General features: G+C 37.3%; 1 protein-coding gene across 1 annotated transcript in view; it reads left to right on the forward strand.

Moving 5' to 3' along the window:
• Positions 1-21,186, forward strand: part of LOC148677640 (phospholipid-transporting ATPase ABCA1) — a 318,551-nt gene that overhangs the window by 144,007 nt on the left and 153,358 nt on the right. Inside the window, exons 21-22 of the mRNA XM_088613916.1 lie at positions 1,890-2,029; positions 3,954-4,091. Coding sequence (XP_088470042.1) covers positions 1,890-2,029; positions 3,954-4,091 — 278 coding nt within the window. The remainder of the gene's footprint in view (positions 1-1,889; positions 2,030-3,953; positions 4,092-21,186) is intronic.

Here is a 21,186-nt window from a genome sequence, read left to right on the forward strand (position 1 = left end):
AACTCTGTTTTGTCACGTCTCATTTGGATCACCCTGTTTTGGACTTTTTCCCCCCTGGACTCCTTGGATTTGTTCACCCTGGCTACGCCCCCTGAGCACCAGTTCACCATCGTCCCGCCCCCCTGTCTGTCAACCCGTCCTGATCCTCGTCGTCTACTCTCCGTCATTCTTTTCCACTTACTTCCGGATTATACCGTCTGCATAGGGTCCAGAACTACACTCCGGGGGAGCCTGGACCGTACAGTAACAGTCACTGTAGCTTGATACAGTTACATCATAAACCAGCATCACCAAGCTATACAACTGCAACTGATTAATCAAAAAGTTGCAGTCCCACAAGAAAAGTCTCTAACAGGTTTTCTGATGTCTATGTAACAACATTGTTAATACTGTTTTCATACAACCAGTGTCAGTCAACCTTTTGTCACGGTCGTCATCCCTGCTCTTAAGGGTGCTCCGACCCTTTCGTATTTTAGTCCATTACGTGCACCTGCACCCTGTTTAGTCTGCCACTATTTAAGACTGGCGCTCCCACTATTTCTCGCTCAGCATTGGAAGATGGCTTACGGGTAGCCCGAGGGCAGGCCTTATTCCCTGGCGTCCTGACCGTCTGAGTCTGGGGCTCGGAGCGCCTGGCCTCATTACTTTGTTTTAACTCCTTGTTCCTATTCTGGATCCCATTCTGAATTTTAACTTAAAGAATGAGTACATCAGTGTCATAGATGGTACTTACTTTATATATGAGCCTTTACGTATTCCCACAATATTAGGTTATCATCTCAATTTTTATTTCAGTCAGCTGACTTTGCACAATCTGCAATGCAGTAAGTTTTCAACTCACGGATGTCCTCTTAACTTAATGGCTGTAACATTCCTCCTGAAATGCTGTAGTGCAATTTGTCACATTTAAACTTTTGCACAAATACATCTGATCTCATGATCTTGTGTCATTGGCTGCTCAGTGACAAACTATTGTTCACATAGAGTGCAGTATTCTCAGTAGTTTAATACTAAACAAAATCTGCTGAAGGGGGAAAGTTTATGATTCGTCAGTTCTACAACATTTTGTAGAGAGCAATATACTGTAGCATCTCAGTAAAGACAAGTGTTCACAAAGCAAAAAAAGTACAGTATATGAATGAATCTACTGTCATCCCTAAATGTTTTTAGGAATGTACTGTAAAAGGATAAATATCTACAGCTTTTTGTAAAAGACCAAAAAACATTTATACTCTTTGCACTGTACTGGTCACTTTTTACTGATTATAAGAAATTTCACAACAAAATGTTAACTTAGTAATGTAATAAATACTACATATAATTTAGTAGTGACATATAATAATACTTCACTGTTTATATTTTTCCATCATATTTTTCTTAAATAGGTCCACTCTGGCTTTTTCAAAATTTTGACCTGTAGTAAGGTACAATATTGGTTTTTCATGATATTCCAGGTCCAGAACTCAGCAGCAATTATTTAAAAATAGCCCCAAAATTCAGGCAGGGTCTATTTTATAAGTACATTATATTGAAAAATGGAGCATCCCTTTGGTCCATTTGAAATGCCTCTTCTAATCTGTGGTGCATTGTTTGCAAGGATGTACAGTATTTAAGGTATGATGGACACAGCAAATACACATAAGAAATCAGATTAAATTATGTTATTGACAAAACATGGATACACCCAACTTAATCTCATCCAACATTTAATATGTAGTTGCTTGGGTAAAGTATTTACAGTACAAAAGTCATACTTCTTCTGTAGCATGTTGTGGTAATCAAGCATGAAGTGGAATGAAAGTTCTAATTTCTGATAGATACAGCACCTGTTTCATTGGAAAAAGTGTTAGCCAGTATAACTATGTAACACAAGCTGTTTTCATTTCTAGAATGACGGTGGAAGAGCACATTTACTTCTATGCACGATTAAAGGGGAAAAGTTCAAAGGAAGTAAAAGGAGAAATGGACCAGATAATAAAAGATGTTGGCCTGCCACATAAACGAAAGGATTTGGTCAAAAACCTCTCAGGTACTTGGCAGTTCGTTTTTTATTATTAATTAATCCTTCCTTTCTTATTCAGAAGATCAAACAGAGTTGATAATCTTCTTTTATGAAATGACCTTTACTTAACAAAGAAGTCCTACTGAGTATGTAATCTCTTTTAAAACAGATGTGTTTGATAAATTGACATTACAGAAGTGCTGTAATGTGAACACAATGTTTTAAAAATTTATTTTCAGGTAATAGTGGATTATGATTGATCTACACTTGACATTTACACTGTGTTATAAAATGTGATTCTATTTTCATGTTGTATATATTGAAATATTTAAACTAACACATTTTTCTTCAAGCTTTTTACAGCAGTTCTCTTAAGTTCTCATAATAGTTTGCTTTATACAACTTGAATAAACTAAAGTTCTTAATTAGAAATCTCCCAAAGTTTTCTTGCAACAGCACTAATAGACAAACGCCTCAGTTTTCTAGTTCTCCTGCTACTGTATCTTGCAGTCATACCAAGAAGAAGAACACTCTTTATGTTCTATGATCTATTTTGCATATGGCAGTCACTGTATTTAAGTAACAAGGGGACACAGTTACAGAGAACATACAGTTCCTCATTGAATTATTCTGATTCTCTCAGACGTTATTCACTCATACAGGACTTTGTGGTTTGTAGTGCAGACAAGATCCACTGCAGCTGCATGTCTCAATTCTTCATACAGTATGTCTACCACAGAGTGGCAGATCGTCGCCACATAACCAATACTAGTAGCCACACAACAGCTGTAACAGGTTACTACTTACTCTGAATTAGTGAATTAGTATTAATGAAACTTCAAAGTGCACTTTTTCTTTAATCACATACCTAATCGTACAGAAGTACCATATTTCTATAAGGTAATAACTAAAACCACTAGAACTGCCCAATTCCCATCTGAAAATTGTCAGCTCCTTCCTTCTATAAATGAGCTGATCAGCTACAGTTTGTAAATATATACGTAGGATGTTCAAAGATGACATTTCAACATATTTGGGGTGATCACTAGTCCATAAACTGCCAATCATTGTGATTGGGTCACTTTTGTAAGTTACCCTACCATGGTGTAGAACACAGGTCAATCGGCAAGTTTAGATCCCAAAGAAAGATTGATTCACTAATTCAGTTATTTAGTCCAAGTTACTCGAGTTTGTGATAGTCAGTCTAATGATCAATCAAAATGTCACAAAAATAAAATCTGTAAATTTTATTTATAAAAACACATTTACATGTATAAAAAGTGATACTTTTCTTTGGATTCTCAATATATACTGAGAAACTGCCTGCAGTCTTAGCACAAACTTGATTGGAGTTCTTTCCTAGTGATAGCCAATTCAGCCAGAATTGTTTTGGACAAAGCACATTTTAGTCTAATCAAATTTAGATTGAAATTTAGATTCCAGTATTTTAATTCATTTCTGTGCAAACAGGATTCTTTATATTAAAGGCAAATTCGTCTATACTATTAAGCAGTAATATTGTGCTTACTATAGCCATGTTTTCTAATCTCAAAAAAGATGTGATATACAGTATATAGCAGGATATTGAATACAAGCATAACTGAAATTGGCAACTTTATAAAGAAAATATACAGATTTTGTTGTTAGTGCTAAACTCCTTCCAATATGGATGTTTTTGTCAATAAAGTTGTAGCATTTCATTTCATTTTTCTGTAGAATGCTGCAGTTTATTAAATGAAACTTCCAAAATATACATCATGTTAGTTAATATGACAACATTTAAAATGTATTATAATATTACTCTGTTAGTGGAACTGATACACAGTTGCTTATATAGCATAGTAAATTTACATAGTAAAATTACTAATGTTTCTTATCCTACTTTAGCAATAATGAGCATTTCTGGGAGAGCTAAAAGTGTAATTTATCTCCTCAACATTATGTTTGACAGGAGGAATGCAAAGGAAATTGTCAGTGGCAATTGCATTTGTTGGAGGATCAAGAATTGTAATCCTTGATGAGCCAACAGCTGGTGTGGACCCTTATGCCAGAAGAGGAATATGGGAACTTTTGTTAAAATACAAACAAGGTATTTCAGAACAGATTCAGAAGTATTACTTTTTGGTCATGCTCTACAGTCCTATCATGAATAAAACCTGGTTATAATTTGTTAACAGTACTATATTGTAAGTGATACTGTATATAATCAAGGCTATGTATCTCAGTAACACATAATGTGTTAGGTACTGTATTTTATGGAATCAGGATGGCGCAAGACACCAAAGGCCATGGTGATAAGTAGGGTATCGTTCACAAAAGAAACCATACATAAGTGTAGACCAAACAGGAAATGTTTTTAGTCAGGTTTTCACACAAAGCACCGGTGCTCAGAATAAAAGCAAAACAAAAACCTGTCTCTTTGTTTAGAGCACTAAACAAAAGAACTAAGAACAGAACATTCTTTAGTTTTATCTCTTTGTGGTTTGGGGAGTTATTCTACTTTTTTACTCTCATGAAACAAAAAATAGTGTGCTCTCCTGTGCACAAAATAAACAGGCTATACTGTCAGCTTTTTCACTGTAAAAGTAATCAAATGAGCTTGGCTCACACTCTCTCTACTCCAAAAAACTTGTTTTTATTAGAACTTGTCGAACCTGTCAACATTTTGGCATACACAAGCCTTCAACGGGGCACCAGAGAGTGTACGCCCAGTTCATTTTGTTAGTTTTACTGGACAGCACTCCAACAATTTTGGATGTGTGTTCTTCTCTTCTCTTTTGTTGTTGCTTCTTCTCTCGATCTACAGTTTGTATCCAGCTAGCTTTTATGAGCTTTGGCTTCCATCTCTCTGAGGACAGCTTTCTTTCTCTTATTTATCATTTCTCTTGCCATCCTGCAGTCAGCTTTGGACAGACCTTTCTTAACCCTTTCATCCTGGTACTTTTCATCTAGACCAGAGGCAACTTTTCAATAGGTGTGTGACAAGAGTTACTTTAGTTAATGCACTTATTTTTATGGATTTGCATTCCATTGATACTTTGCTTTTAATATCAATAATAGCCCTACTTGCATTTTGATAAACAAATATTGTCATATAATATATTAACTTAATAAATGAATATGCACATCTTGCCATTTAGTGTGATCCTTTTCCTTGCTCCATTCTTAGGCTTGTACTGTAGCTCGACATTTTAAGCAGCACATGAGCCACAGTGAAAATACCTGTTCACACAGATATCCTGTTCCAAATGCTGAAAGATGATAGACATGATGTAATCACATTCTGTGTTTTGCTGCTCTGGGAATTTGAATTCCATATCTCTGATCACTGCAATATAATTAGCTGTATTTCAAAATCCTTAACACTCATCCACTGGAACACCGCAAAATCCATGTCACTGGTGTCAAAGCTGTCTGTTTTAATCAAAAAGAAAACATTAGGTCAAAATGCTGGAACTCCTGCAATTCGGCAGAAAATTCTGATGCCAGTTCTTGCATGTACACTCCAAACACAGCAAAACGGATCATGTTTCAAAAGTTCTTTCAGATGTAGGAAATGGTGTGAGGTTGAGATGTCAATGTCCTGAGAAAAAATGGCAAGTTTTGCAAGAAATGCCTTTCACGTTTCAACAGGACCCATAACAGTTTGATGTGCACCCTACAGACAGAGGTTGAGTTCATACTGTACATACACGTAGTGATATATTAGTCTTGTAACCAATTTCTCATCATGCAGTTCTGGGCAGTTTTGACATTTTCCTGACAAAATTGCATCAAGACAGTTCACAAAGTGTGCCAAAACAATCCCACATGATTTTTTAATTTGCCTTTGTGGTTTGATTGTTCCTTACACGGAAATTAGTGAAGTCACTCCTTTATTTTCCATACCTTAGAATGGCTCATTTCAGGCTAGTCTGCCTCATCCTTGAAGTGTTTGTCACGTTTTGTCTGAAACCATGTAACAAATGATGCTCACACAACATAGGGCACAAAGACTTTGATCTTAATTGCCAGCAGCCATATCACCCTGCAACTCACAACTGGCAACCCACTGAAGCTAAGCAGGTGTGAGCCTGGTCAGTACCTGGATGGGAGACCTCCTGGGAAAAACTAAGGTTGCTGCTGGAAGAGGCGTTAGGGGGGCCAGCAGGGGGCGCTCATCCTGCGGCTCATGTGGGTCCTAATGCCCCAGTGTAGTGACGGGGACACTATACTGTAAACAGGCGCCGTCCTTCGGATGAGACGTAAAACCGAGGTCCTGACTCTCTGTGGTCATTAAAAATCCCAGGGTGTTTCTCGAAAAGAGTAGGGGTGTAACCCCGGCATCCTGGCCAAATTTCCCCATCGGCTGTTATCAATCATGGCCTCCTAACAATCCCCCTCTGTGAATTGGCTTCATTACTCTGCTCTCCTCCCCACTGATAGCTGATGTGTGGTGAGCGTTCTGGCGCACTATGGCTGCCGTCGCATCATCCAGGTGGATGCTGCACATTGGTGGTGGTGGAGGGGAGTCCCCATTACCTGTAAAGCGCTTTGAGTGGAGTGTCCAGAAAAAGCGCTATATAAGTGTAAGCAATTATTATTATTATTATTATTAATGTTGAACAAATCCATATTCATGTTTCCAAAAGGACTCAAATGAGCAAACATTTAACTTTGCAACTGCCATCTTGTCCAAAATGTTTGACTTTACAGTTAAGTTTGAAAAATGTAAGAGGCACGGGTTGCAAGCTTTCCTGTGGAAACAAAAGGCCAGGCTCACTAAAAACAATACAGCAAATAATCCAAGTGAATTATTTTTTTTCTATACCAAAGGCTTTCATTGTGTAGCATGTTGTAGAGAATTATAGCACAGCTAGCATAGTTTTTTTTATAATTTTTAACTTAATTCCATGTCCTGTTTGACTTTTATTGTATCTGCCCGTAAAAATATCTCTGCATGTCAGTAATGGTGCGTTTGCTATACAGTAGGTTGCAATAAACCAAAATGTGTGTTAGGAACTTTCATTTTGAGTACACATTTAATAGTTATAATAATAATAATAATTGCTTACACTTATATAGCGCTTTTCTGGACACTCCACTCAAAGCGCTTTACAGGTAATGGGGACTCCCCTCCACCACCACCAATGTGTAGCATCCACCTGGATGATGCGACGGCAGCCATAGTGCGCCAGAACGCTCACCACACATCAGCTATCAGTGGGGAGGAGAGCAGAGTAATGTAGCCAATTCATAGAGGGGGATTATTAGGAGGCCATGATTAGTAAGGGCCAATTGGAAATTTGGCCAGGACACCGGGGTTACACCCCTACTCTTTTCGAGAAGCGCCCTGGGATTTTTAATGACCACAGAGAGTCAGGACCTCGGTTTTACGTCTCATCCGAAGGACGGCGCCTGTTTACAGTATAGTGTCCCCGTCACTATACTGGGGCATTAGGACCCACATGGACCGCAGGGTGAGCGCCCCCCGCTGGCCCCACTAACACCTCTTCCAGCAGCAACCTTAGTTTTTCCCAGGAGGTCTCCCATCCAGGTACTGACCAGGCTCACACCCGTTGAGCTTCAGTGGGTTGCCAGTTGTGAGTTGCAGGGTGATATGGCTGCTGGCTGCAATAGTTAGTCCAACAGCACAGAATTTCCTACTTCATAACATGTAATATGCATGTTGTCTTTACACAACAATGCACACAGAAGTATAAGGTCTTCAAGCAGAGGTTCTTAACTCCAAGGTGAACAAATTTGACAGTACTTCCCCGTTCCCTGCCCTGCACTTGACTGCCTGAGAAATATTTTTCTTTCTTCTATCAACTTTTTGTTCTATTATATGAAGTGCATTAGTAACAGACTGAATGCAGCCCTAACCAAATTTTAATCAAGACTAGTGACTTCCCTCCATGCAGAGAAATCAGATGTAGTTCTATTTATGGTGTACCTTTTAAAATGAAGCAGAACTAAGAATGATTTGCTCCCTTTAACTGGTGGTTAGTTTAATCATCATAAGAGGCATTCCAATATATCATCACCACATTTTACAAGAAACATGTCCTTGTAAATATTATAATTCTTTAACTAGTTCTTCTGTAACTTAATTAGTTTGTGACTGATGCAGTTTTGAGCCAATGCAAATACCAATACAACATTACATGCTGTATGATACTGATGACATTAAAATACATAATTATATTAAATATATTGATTACTAATTAGTTTATCCACAATTCTGAAACACTACTATCACACTTGTTTATATAGATCTCCACTCTGCATTTTTGTATTAGAAAGAGCTGTGCTAAGGAAGGTTTTTGTTTTGTCAAGGAGCTAGGGTACAGGAGTAGTTATCTGGACTAATCCAATTCATATGTTAATGAGAGCTGATTTTGTACTAATTGGATGTTCTTTAATTATAAAAGGCATGGGATATCAATAGCCACAAAATTGTAATTACATTTTTCTGTTAATATGAAAATTAAAGAGAATCTAAAAATTAAAAAATAGAACTTAAAGTTTGACTAAAACAGGGTCAAGAAAACGCAACAAAATCATTACCAATTACATATAACATAATTATACTCATTTACTGGGAAAACAAGCGGATGTTCTAATTTGAAAGTGGAATTAGGCATTACATTTAATTCAGCATTTTAAGGCATTACTGAGTCCACAGATTACTCCACAGACTGGGGGACTCAAACAACATAAGAAAAGGACAGGTAACTCTTTGTGATAAATTAAACTTCACACAGGGTGTTTTAAATTTTTTATGGTTTGTAAATCTTTCAAGAGAAATAGTGATTAGCTGATAAGAGATAGGGATAATGGCAGTAAATCAATCAAACGGAAACCATCATTAAATAAGCAATCTGCAATTTATGGGGGGAAAAAGTCAATGAGTGCTAATTAGTTTTTATCAGTCTTGACCTGGAGCTGTGTGTGCTAGGGCCTCCCGCCTACTATTTCATTAGAGACTTCTAAACATTGGCATCTTCAATATGTTTTCCTTCTGTCCCTCGGGACCAGTTTAGTTTCTTCACAGGCAATTCAATTATCTATTGTAATGTGTTATCTGTAACTTTCACGTCAGCATGTTTTATATGATTCATTAAATAAATGTGTTTTTTTTTGCTTCTATGGATGGAAACTGCACTTTGACAGGAGAAAGTGACCCTAAAATAGTGGTGAGGCTGTTTTGTGCAGTCCTTACGTGATAAAGAGACAGTTTTCATTATTTCGTTTAGTAAAAATGACAAAATGAAGGACAAACAAGGAGTTTAAGGCAAAGGAGTAATTAAGTGGCTGAGTTCTCTATTGACACAAATTATATATTACTGTTTCCCCATGTTAAATTGCATAGATGTGTAGCACTGTAGACATTGTAGTGTAACATTACATCTGCTGTCTGATATGCTGAATTGAAAACGTAATGTATCCTGTGTTTAACCACTAATTTGGTGAACAGTTTTCTTGTTTATTTGTTACTGTATGTTAGTTTTTTTAGTTAAAACAAGGACGGCTTCTCATTAACCATCACTCTAAAAGCTAAAGTTTTGCAAACTATGGGTTGTATAATGAGCTTTATTGCCAAATAAGTCTTATATCCTGAAATTTGTGAGGTTCTTTAATAATATTTCTTATTTCATTAATTTTAGCTCCTATCTACAACTGTAATGATCCAAATTCAGTTGTCGATCTGTGCATATTTTAAATCTAACAGTACAGTAGATATTAAAAAATGATAGTGCTTTGCAAAAACATTATTTCATAATTTTGCTTTTAGATGTTTTAATTCATGTTTTGAATGTTACAGTTAATATTTATCATTAAAATGAATTAAAGGTTAATTAAAGGTTTCTCTTAGGGTTAAAAATCCTTTTAAAAATTAAGACTTGAAATATGCATTATTATGAAATGCATATTTCATTATACCAATCTTCCGATATGCTAAAACTCAGTTTTAAGATAGGACTAAAATATATATTTATTTCATCATAATGAAACAATCTGCACTGCTAATACAACACATTCAATTGAGTTTTGTCTAAGTATAATGTCCTAATTGTCACAGAGTCCTCACAGATATTAATCATTATGGATTGAGCACATCAGAACAGACAAAAACAACCATTAGGCATAGAAGATAGAAAATAAATAAAAAAAGAGAAGTCTAAAATCTCTAAGGATCCGAGACCTAATGGTTTTGCCCCCTCCCCACCAAGCAATCAGTCATGAGAGCCAGTTGTAGCAATCTGGAGTGAGTCATTTAATACAGCAGTGCACATCTGCAGACCATTCTAAAGGGTTGATTGTGTCAAACTGCTGAACAGTTGTGCAGTCCAGTCTACCAGCAGGGGGGGCAGTGTCTAAAGTCCAGCATCTAAGTTATTCTGTCCCAGGTCAGTTAAGTTTGAAAATTGAAGTTATTTCATTTTCATAACCCTGAATTCAGAATCACTCATTTCTGTGAGTCTGGCCACAAGGCTCAATCTTCAATTGTAAAAACACCGTTATCTTCAAATGACAAAAAATTCCATGTTGTTTGGTGATACAGGAGTTCACATGTAGCCACATTTTGGAAAGCCGTACTTCAGAGGAAAAGTGTAAAAATAAATTGGTCTCGCTGAAGTAAACATACTTCTCTAATTTAGTAAATGTACTTACAGGTACCACAGTATGGAGTTATAAAGGATCTGATGGTCATTTGAGATTTCTCATTCTCTGTCTGCAAGAGATAAACTGTTCCAGTCACTCTAAAACAATTACAAGAGGAGGTTTTGTTTGCCAGATATTTAATTTGAGGTATACAGTAGGTGATGGCTCTGAAAATAATTTTTAGAGCTGCAGTTTTAAGGCTGAGGATTCGAAAAGTTGGGTATTGACTTTCTCTTCAGAGCATAAATATACCAAGTTTAGAAAATTTTAGATTTTATGACAGTGATGGGGGTTTCAAAGATACAACTTTATTTTCTTCTTTAATTGTGATATGAAAAAAAACAAATTCTCATGGAAAACGAAAAAGGTAAGTGGGAGTGATACAATATGTATAGCTAATGAGACTAGGAAAATGCATAACCCCAGTGACCTGACCTTTAGAATTAAAAAGAAAGAGCAGTGTGATTAATTTTCAAGTTCATAGCATCATCTTCAGTCATTCAACCATGATGCTTTGTTGCTTTTTCCCTGGGCTGTTTCATTTGTTACATTATTTATAACGTGCAGTTCACCTTAGAAATGCAAGAAAATGAAGGAATGCTTTTTGGTACATCATTCAGAATGAAGTACCATTTCTGCTTTTCTTTGTTTTCACAGTGATTCTGACGGGGTAACGACTAATGTGGATTGTGGGTGAGAGGGGGCTTTGTGTGCTGAGAAATAATACACATTTTCAGTGTTGGGTTTATGTTTTGAAACATTAAAAATTTAAACATTCTTCAAAAGATATACTGTAAGTCTGAAGTCGGTATACTGACTTAGATAATTCTTAGATAATACTGAAATAGATAATTCCAGCATTGTTCATAAACTAAGAGTTATTGCAAAGGAAAACAGTATTAGTGCAACTTAACGCAACAGGATGTCAAAATCCATATCATAGTGAATACTGAAAAATTATATTTAAAGTGTTTGGCAAAATAATCAGTTTGTAAAAATAGGGCTTTATAGAGCACCTGTCAAAAGTATTCACCTTACAGTATTCCTTGCTTGAATTACCAATGATGTGTATGTATGAGATATTGTACACAACAGGCAGCCACAAGTCTCTGAACACAAAGTTGCTGATAGGACCAAAACATCACTTGTCCTAAAGTTCTTCATGTGAAACTCAACACAATTCCCCCCATATGTTGCTAGGAGTGTACAAGTAACATACCTGTAAATTTTCTTTTCCTATGTAATGAAGTAGCAATTGAAACGAGCGTAGTTTTGGATCCTGTGCGGACGGCATAATCCAGAAGTGACTTGAAAAGGGCTATGGGGAAAACACAGTCAGGAATGGAAGGTGTGGCAAACAGGGGACGTTGCTGACAGTGATCAGGTGCAAGGGGGGAGCGCAGGTAAACAAGTCCAAAACAGTCCGAGGCGCAGTCTAAAATCCAAAACCAGGGAATCTATCCAAGACACAATGATCAAAAACAGAAATGGGGACATGGAACAAGGAGATTAAAAACGGAGAGACGAGGCCAGGCACTCTGAGCGCCGGACTCAGCTTGGTCAGGACACTGTTAGGAAGCCTATGCCGCGGACGTAAGGCGACTTGGTGGTAGGCGGGCCTCCTGGCGTCCATCTCCTAATGCAGAGCCCCGGGATTCCTGAGCACCGGGTTTAAATACAGAACGGAACAAAGGGGCAGGCGAATGTGATACGTGAACGTGAATGTGAATGTGTGCGCCAGAACGCTCACCACACATCAGCTATCAGTGGAGAGGAGAGCAGAGTAATGTAGCCAATTCATAGAGGGGGATTATTAGGATTGGTAAGGTCCAATAGGGAAATTTGACCCCTACTCTTTTTTGAGAAATGCCCTGGGATTTTTAATGACCACAGAAAGTCAGGACCTCGGTTTTACATCTCATCCGAAGGACGGCGCCTGTTTACAGTATAGTGTCCCCGTCACTATACTGGGGCATTAGGACCCACGTGGACCACAAGGTGAGCGCCCCCTGCTGGCCCCACTAACACCTCTTCCAGCAGCAACCTTAGTTTTTCCCAGGAGGTCTCCCATCCAGGTACTGACCAGACTCACACTTGCTTAGCTTCAGTGGGCTGCCAGTTGTGAGTTGCAGGGTGATATGGCTGCTGGCTATAGTGAAATATTCACTATACCATTTTAAGGAATATAGCTTCAGGAAATCTGATTTCCCCATTAAATGAAAATTATCTTACTTTAATCTTGTATAAACTAAAAGAAAAAAATACAAGTAGATTACTCATACACTCCTGGAAACATACTTGCACATATGTAAAACATATTTTTGTATCAAGTTAGAATCACCATATACTGTATGCTCGTAGCTACGAGCCCCAAACTGCACATGGGGCAATTAGCAAGTATAAGTAGCTTCCTCCAACCTGCCATCCTTCAAGCCACTTATTTTTAAAACATCACAGACAAAATCAACCATGTCAGAGGTTTAGCACTGTGGTCAGGTGTGTCTCTCTGATCAAGAGCACTGTAACATTGCAATAACTTACTGTAAGTACGACAAGAAAGCACTGGATGACTAAATGCTTGATGGTGTCAGTTGTGTGCCACAATTTGAGGAAACAATATCACAATTGACTAGTGACATGACACAGGTATTGTGTCTGTGTGACAGAGGAGTCTGTCACGGGGTACAGGTAGCACAGAAAATACAACATTCATACACCTTCCATTGAGCAGTTGCTAGATAAGTTCCTGAGGGTGCACACTCAGGGCTTGACTAGTAACTGCTATTACTTAATTTCATATACATTCACATACATAAACATACCTAATTTCACATACATTCAAATACTTAAACACAGGTATGAGTGAGTATTGCGGTGTGAATGGAGAGCGCTCTCAAAATGGATGTTACTCACTGTTTGTTTGGTGTCAGTACTTCTGGGGTGAGTCGGCCTATGGTGGCCTCAAAAGGCCAAACCTAACCCCAGTTCTCAAGGGTTATTTATGGAAAGGGGATAAACCACTTTGAAGTAGAGAAATGGTTTGTTCCAGAGGGGGAGGGACTTACAAGCTATTTAAGCCGGCTCCTCAGCCTAAAAGTTTTGTTGGTTGTTGGTGGTTATGTAGTGTCATGGCGAGAGAGATGGCGAGAGAGATGGCGAGAGAGATGGCGAGAGAGATGGCGAGAGAGATGGCGAGAGAGATGGCGAGAGAGATGGCGCTTTATTTGAATAATTAGTTTTTGTTTTGTTTTTTTTGGGGGGGGTTGTTTTCTGGTGTGGGGGACTGGGAGCACTGTAAATAGCGTGCACTTGTTTGCTTGGGTGCTTTTGCGTTGGAGACCGTTTGAGATAAAACGGACCTACGTTGGCCTTGCTCAGGCCATTGTGTGACAGTCTGAGACCACCTGGTGTAATCCAGGGAACGTTTGGAGGATAATTCCATTCTGAAAAAGATTCCCTGTATAAAGCAAATGAAACAGTATGGGGAAGTGGATGTGGTGAGAGTGTTTAAATGAAAGGCAATCTGGGAAACACATTCTCGGAGACTTGCTGAAAAATTGAAATCAGTAAATGAAGGGAGAGGTTTTAAAATGAAATGAGTCTGTCCTTGAGAGTTGGAGAGTGTGATCCTGGTGTAAGAACAGTCCTGGCTTTTGATGTCATTTTCTGGAATCCCTGTGAAAGGACACAGACAGAAAGGTTGGAGTAATCATGGTCAGGAGAGGTAAAATGGGGAGCTATCAGCTTGGAGAGATCTTCGATCCTCACTTCTCTGATTGCTCTGTTCTGACTCACTGCTTTCAGTGTGGAATTAACCTCTACTTGTTCCTTTGCATCAGGTTGATGAAGCTTCCCCCACTAAATTCGTTATATTGGAATACAGTCAATGAATCAATCTACAGTAAATCATGCTATGAAACAGCTGTCTTATTCTGAAAGTGTTATGAGAACCTGTTAAGTAAAATTCCCAAATTCTCTGAGAGTAGGATTATAAAAGTTTAATGAGTGAGTTATAGTTTCCTATCTTGCACTTTTACGTATAACATTAGAAAATCCTTCCCTTTCCCTGATCAACTTTGGATCTTTGAATGGAATTTAAAAAAAAATCTCAAATCCCTACTCATCATTGGAAGTCGTAAGATTTTTCTGAACATTTTTGAACACAGTAATCTAGAATGCTACCAATTGCAAAAAGACTAATGCAGAACTCTGATTGAATTCTAAAGTTCAAAGTGAAAGGGCAATATATATTATATACACAACTTGTGGCATATACAGTATAATTCCTGATTATCTTATTTTTCAAATTCATATATTAAAGTATATTTAAAAATTTAGAAATGCAAGTATAAGATTATCATGCCTTATATAACATTTAATAGTTGTTTGCTGATAATGGAGTGTTAGCTGTCTAAAATGAATAACAGAGCACAGCTTACAATAAGTGCTAATGTCCTCTGTGTACCCTTATTCAGAAGATGACCTGTTGGGATGGGAACCTAGATATCTCCTAGGGAAAAGATAACACTCAGCAGATCAAATGCCCTTTTTAAAATCTTGTATCATTAGTTCTAAAGCAAATAAAAAAAACTCTATTCCATCTGGTCAGTTATTTGGACAGATTTGAACAAATGCCTGATTAAAATCTAATGAAATTGCATTGTACCAAATTTGCATACAAGTTACTAGTTAAGATCACATATAGCATACAGTTAAATGTCAAAGAGGTAAGTGATAATAACCTTGTTAATTACACTGATAATGTACTCTTGTGTCCCTCTCTGTCAGTGTAACACTGCATGACTACATTGATTTAGAAAGCTGTCTAGAGTTTGCAGATTGCACAATAAATAAAAGGTTAATAGAAAATAAACCACTTAAATGCTATTGAGCTCTTCTGTACTTAAAATAAATTTTAGAGAGAGTAGCCAAAGCAATAACCTGTGTACGCAAGACTGCAGCAGTTTGGACAAAAAGTAAGAAAAAGTGCCTAGTAATTTATTAATGGAGATTATGTAATCTTTTTGCAGATTGATGATTTGTACATATTGATGATTGATGATTCTTTCCAATCTAGCACATTTGCTAAGTTTGTTATTGCAGTGTTTGTTACTGATATTGCTAATGGTATTACTGGTATTACAACATTTGATACATTTTCAGGAAGGATCAGAGAAAATATTGTATGTGTTTAATATTGTCAAGCGAACATAGTTTACTGAGGCTGCAAAGGAACAAGTAATAAGTTTATTCCATGCTGAAAAAAAGAAGAAAGAGAACACAACGTTTCGGCCGTGGAGCCTTCTTCAGGTGTGAGAGAGACAGGGCAGTAGGCAAAGGTAAAGTAGCGGGAGAACAAAGGTTGAGAGGGAGGAGGAGTGAGAGGCGGGAGCAGGGGACAGAAAGAGAGGCCAATCAAGAGGTGTGAAGTCAGAATGGGTGCAGAGAGGTGTGAAATGAAACTTCCAATGAATTGAGAAAATTTAAAAGAACAGTAATCTGTCGTTAAGGGAAGGGAGAATGTGTGATCCTAGCTGCAGAATAATTTTAGTTTCGGTGGTCTTTCTGATGTATGAGTTCGGAAAACCGTCTTTGAGAACACAGACGGAGAGATTAGAGTGGTCGTGGCCGTCAGAGGTGAAATGAGAAACAATGGGCTTGGAGAGATCTTTAATCTTCACAGCCTTGACGTGTTCTCTGAAGCGGTCTCCGAGTCTCCTTCCTGTTTCTCCAATGTAGATGGCTGGGCATTTACTGCAAGAGATACAGTAAATAAGGTTGCTGGAGGTACAAGATGCTGTCTTGGTGATCCGGAATTGTCCTGAGGGGCCTTGAATGAGTGTGGTGGTGGCTGTGTACTTGCAGGTGATACAGCGAGCTGTATACACACTTGCAGGTGATATAGTTTACTGAGTATTAACAGTCAATAACTACAACAGTATTTCAGCCAACATCTATAATGAGTAACAGCATATTATTAGAGTGCCCACTTTTTATTATATTTACTATGAAATTATTCAATAAGTGATCATGCCAGGTAATGGCACTGTTTTCATTTTCAAGACTCTTACTTTATTTTCTTATTAGACCTACAGACTGTCTTCATATGAAATAAAATGAAAACGCATAGTTTTACTAATTCAGACATAATACATATTTGTAAATTAAACACATCTTTGGATTGAGATGACCCATTATTTCAGGCAGTAAAGCTGTGAGTTAGATATTCGGCTCTTGAGATAGAATGAGGTCCAGTTACTTGCACAAATCAGTTTGAATATACTTCTTATAAATGTTATGCTATCAAATAAAGCAATCAAAGGTCAATAAAATTATCTATCTAGAAATAGCTTGAAAGGTGGGTGTACAGTATATGTGTCTGTGTGATAAAATTACATTCTTTGGTTCTCTGAGTTCGCTCTAGGATTCTCTTGTTAGTGTGGTTCACATAGTATGCTATAGGTTTGTTAATATCCCCTTGAATAAACATACATACAGTACAGAAATTAGCATGTAAAGTGAATGCAAATGTGAATGAAATGTGACCAATTGTACTTAAGCAGAAAGAACGATACTCCCTTAATGTTTGTGTCTGCCACAGTGTCAACCCAGGTGTGTCAGTTCATCATAAACAGTTCACATATCAAGAGGGTTTTAATCCCAAATATTGGAGCAAATGCTTAATTAGCATTTTGAGGAGAGACTGCTTAAATTTATGTCTGCTGAAGGTGTTAGAAAATTTAGCTAGCGTATATTTGAAACCAAGGCCTGAGCGCACAAAAAATTCAATACAGGCAAGCAAATCAGGTATAGGCTCCATTCAGCACCGGTTATCAAGGATGCAGTTGGAATGAAAACCAGTAGAAAAAAAGTGTCCTTCAGGACCAGGATTAAGAGCCACTGCATTACAGCATGACACAGAAAATGTGGTGCCCAGAAAGTACTGAGATAAAGCTCCTTCTTTCACTTAAAGGATGCACAGCAGCACCAAAAATGTACATGACAACACTGCTTGAGCCACACCATAGGATCACAACACTTCACTATACATCACAGTACTCTCACCTCTGAAATGGCTGAGTAGCTCCCCCTGTGCACCAGAACAGAGATAGTAGTGTGTTTGCCCTCAAGTAATTTCTTGTACTTTGGTTTCATCCTTGCAGAATATGGATGAAAATGTGCCAGAGGGAAAGAGAATGGTATAAAGTGTTTAAGTAGTGATATGCGGGGGACCTGTGGCTCCTGAATAAAATCTTATAGTCTCCACAGCTGAGAGAACAACTATCCACGCCAGATTAATGAGAACTGTCAGTCTGTCTTGAGTCCAACATGTGTGGCAGAAACAAAGCATTCTTCTCTGCTTTGAATACCTACTCATCACCTGTAATCAGGTTTATAATTTTTCTGGGTTTAATGCACAGATATGTGATTCAAGAAAATTCCATTAATCTTCAAAGCAGCGATTTCACATGTTGTGAAAATGACTGCCAAAATTGCATATACTGTACTGTATTATGATAAACACACCCACATATTCACCCCATTTTATAGTTATATTAGTTGCTAACCAGCTGCTGATACACATTGGAGGTGAATGATGTTAAATGAAATAACACCTTTACAATGTTATGTTACATTAAATAGTAGGTAAGTTTGACAACCTGATGAGCCTGCTGATTAATGGTGCTTTGTTGGCTAGTATGATGTTATTTTAATTTTCTTAAACATCTCTCCAAGTAAGTAGTGAAAACAAGATGAGATTAAAAACAGCACAAGTGTTTTAGGAAGCTGACAAAAGACAGTTTTTATTTTCATTTATGTGGCTCAGTCCCCAGACATTTTATAGAAAATAAATACTTTATGTAAAATTTGAGCAATTTACCAACTTAAAAAGAATCAAATAAGAAAGAATTGGACAGGCTAGTGGCAAGGGTCTAACTCATTAAAATGTAGTAATCTTGGGGAAAAGATCTTCTGTTTATGGGAAATTCATTTTTAATACCAAGTCACTTGCTGTCAATTTTGTTGTATTAGACCAATCTATGTTGACAAGTACACGACTATTAAGATCAATGTAATACTCTTCAGCAGTCACCCAACTTTAACCGTCTTACAGTCTTTTGATGAGACACATTTACAGATATAGTAATCCTTTAAACACTAAAGCATGTTTAGGTAGAATGGAGTAGTAAAATTAAAGGAATTTATAAGATATCTATTGAATTAGGTGTTAAAGCCAGTCTGAAAATTCATGCCTTGGGATTATTACTCCTTTCAAATTGACACATAGAATATAATAACTTAGAATGCCCCTGAACACATCTACTGTAATCCTATTACATTTAGAAAGTCATCAGGACAGGACATACAAAATATTATTCAGCTGAGAAATGTGGTATTGCTTTCATTTCAATTTAGAATCCAGTTTCTTCTAACAACAACTCAGACACATAAATGTAAAGTAAAAAATGTGAACTCTTGAACGTGTACTCAGCTAAGCTCAAGACAATACTAATGTCATTCCACCATGATGTGTTTTTAAGCCTTTCTATCACTTCAAGTCTTACAGCCAGAAAATGCGTTTCTTATTTGCTTTTGTAACACCTGAATCACTAGCACCATATTTTACTGACACGATGTTAAAATAAGGATAAAAACACTAAACACAATAAGCTGGTAACTACAGTATGTACAAAGGGAAGTACCTTTATTGAATGAAAAATGTGCAAAGATTTGTAAAATTGTTTTTGCCTGTTATTGAATTAAATATCCCAACAATTTGTTTTCAAAGGAATAGAGATTTATAGAGTGTACAATAATAGGGTAAATGTAAGTAAATTTTAAATCATCATTAATAATGCTAAAAATATTCCATACTGCTAAGTTAACATCAGAAGAAGACTCAATGACTGCTAATTGTATTTTGTTATAAAATAAACAGTGTCTAGTATTTTGATAATAGCATAACAGTATGGTATCCTTGAAGTAGATTTGATTTTAAATCAAATCTGGCCCATCATGGGATATGAGTGTGACACCCCTGCTTTAAAGTTTTAAGCAGCCAAACAAACAAAGCCATAGCTGAGACAACATTCTCCATCTGTTGTTTCTCCTAGAGGGGTTTGAATAAACAGCCCTCTAAGTGGACTGAGGATTGCAAACTCTTCACTCTTCAATAATCAAAACGCACTTGATCAGTTGTATTCTCTCCACAACAGCCAACTCCTCATACTGTACATGCTTATCACCCAGGCATAAGATCTTCACTAGCAAACAATAACTTTCACCATCGCTAACTACTGTACCTTGGCTGATCCTGTTTAATCAAGGACAGCACTCTGTAAACAACTCTTACATCCCTGATACAACAGCTGCCAGTTTGCTGTTTTCAGTCTCTTGCTTCTCACAAAGAAACCTCTAGTCAATCTGCAAGTGGTAAAACTCAGGGGGTACTCTAAACTCAGCCTAGGCATTGACAATAGGAATGTGTTGACACGACATTATGGTGTTTAAGCTCTGCTGCTACCCTGTTCTTCATACAGTACCTGGATTCAATTCAAGACTGGAAAAACCTTTTGTGTTGAATCTACATGTTCTGACAGTACAGTATTTGTGTTGGCTGTCTCTGGGTGGCCCCAACAGCAGTATGCTGGTTGTTTATCTGGTGTTTGGTGTTTGATCGATATGCTTCTTGAAGAGGCTGCAGGTTGTCAAAACCTGCAATAACAGTTGTTCAATAACAGTTTGCTTTATGATAATGGATGGGTAACAAAGGTGTTTCAGTTTTCCTGGAAATACAAACGCTATAAAATAAAAACAATTGATTTTTTAACTCTTTTAACTACTAAAGAAATGTGAATTGTAATGTTACCATTTGTCAGTAAAATGATTTGAACATTTTGTAAACTACTGTATTAAGAAAGGTTACAAATAGCTGTGAATTTTTGTTGTCTTCTGTGAATAAATTATGTGTGGTTATCTTTCAGGGAAAATATAATATTGTGGTAGGAACTTAGCGTAACATAGTAGCATTCCCTTTAGTTGCACATCTTTGTTGTGTGGCACGAGGATGGAATTTCGCTTTCCTAGAATCTGGCCACAGGAAAACTAATTAAATCTGCTTCTTTCCTAAAAAAAAGACTGTTGAGGTTTGAAATTCTGCCATGACTGAAACTCAGATTTCAAATCTGGCAAAAAAACACTGCGATACTCCAACTTCATCAGACCACCACAATGCAAGGTGAATGACATTCTCAGATGAGAGCATGCTGCTCTGCAAGGCTAGACTGTCTTTATACCCAGACTGAAACTACCCTTGTAGAAGTCATGCAGGCTGGCTGAAATGCAAAGAATAGAAGCAAGTGCCAGAGCAAAATATTAACAATTGACATTAAAAAATAATAGCAAAAACTGAAACACATTGGATACTTCTACACTTGGATTGCTTATTATCTACACTTCTTGCTGTTGTCTGTTATTTGCTTGCCTTTGTTCAGCATTGCATATGTGAATCAGCATTTCATTGTGATTTGTAG

Source organism: Lepisosteus platostomus, chromosome 1 (assembly GCF_059453375.1).
Source record: "Lepisosteus platostomus isolate fLepPlt1 chromosome 1, fLepPlt1.hap1, whole genome shotgun sequence".
Taxonomy (NCBI): domain Eukaryota; kingdom Metazoa; phylum Chordata; class Actinopteri; order Semionotiformes; family Lepisosteidae; genus Lepisosteus; species Lepisosteus platostomus.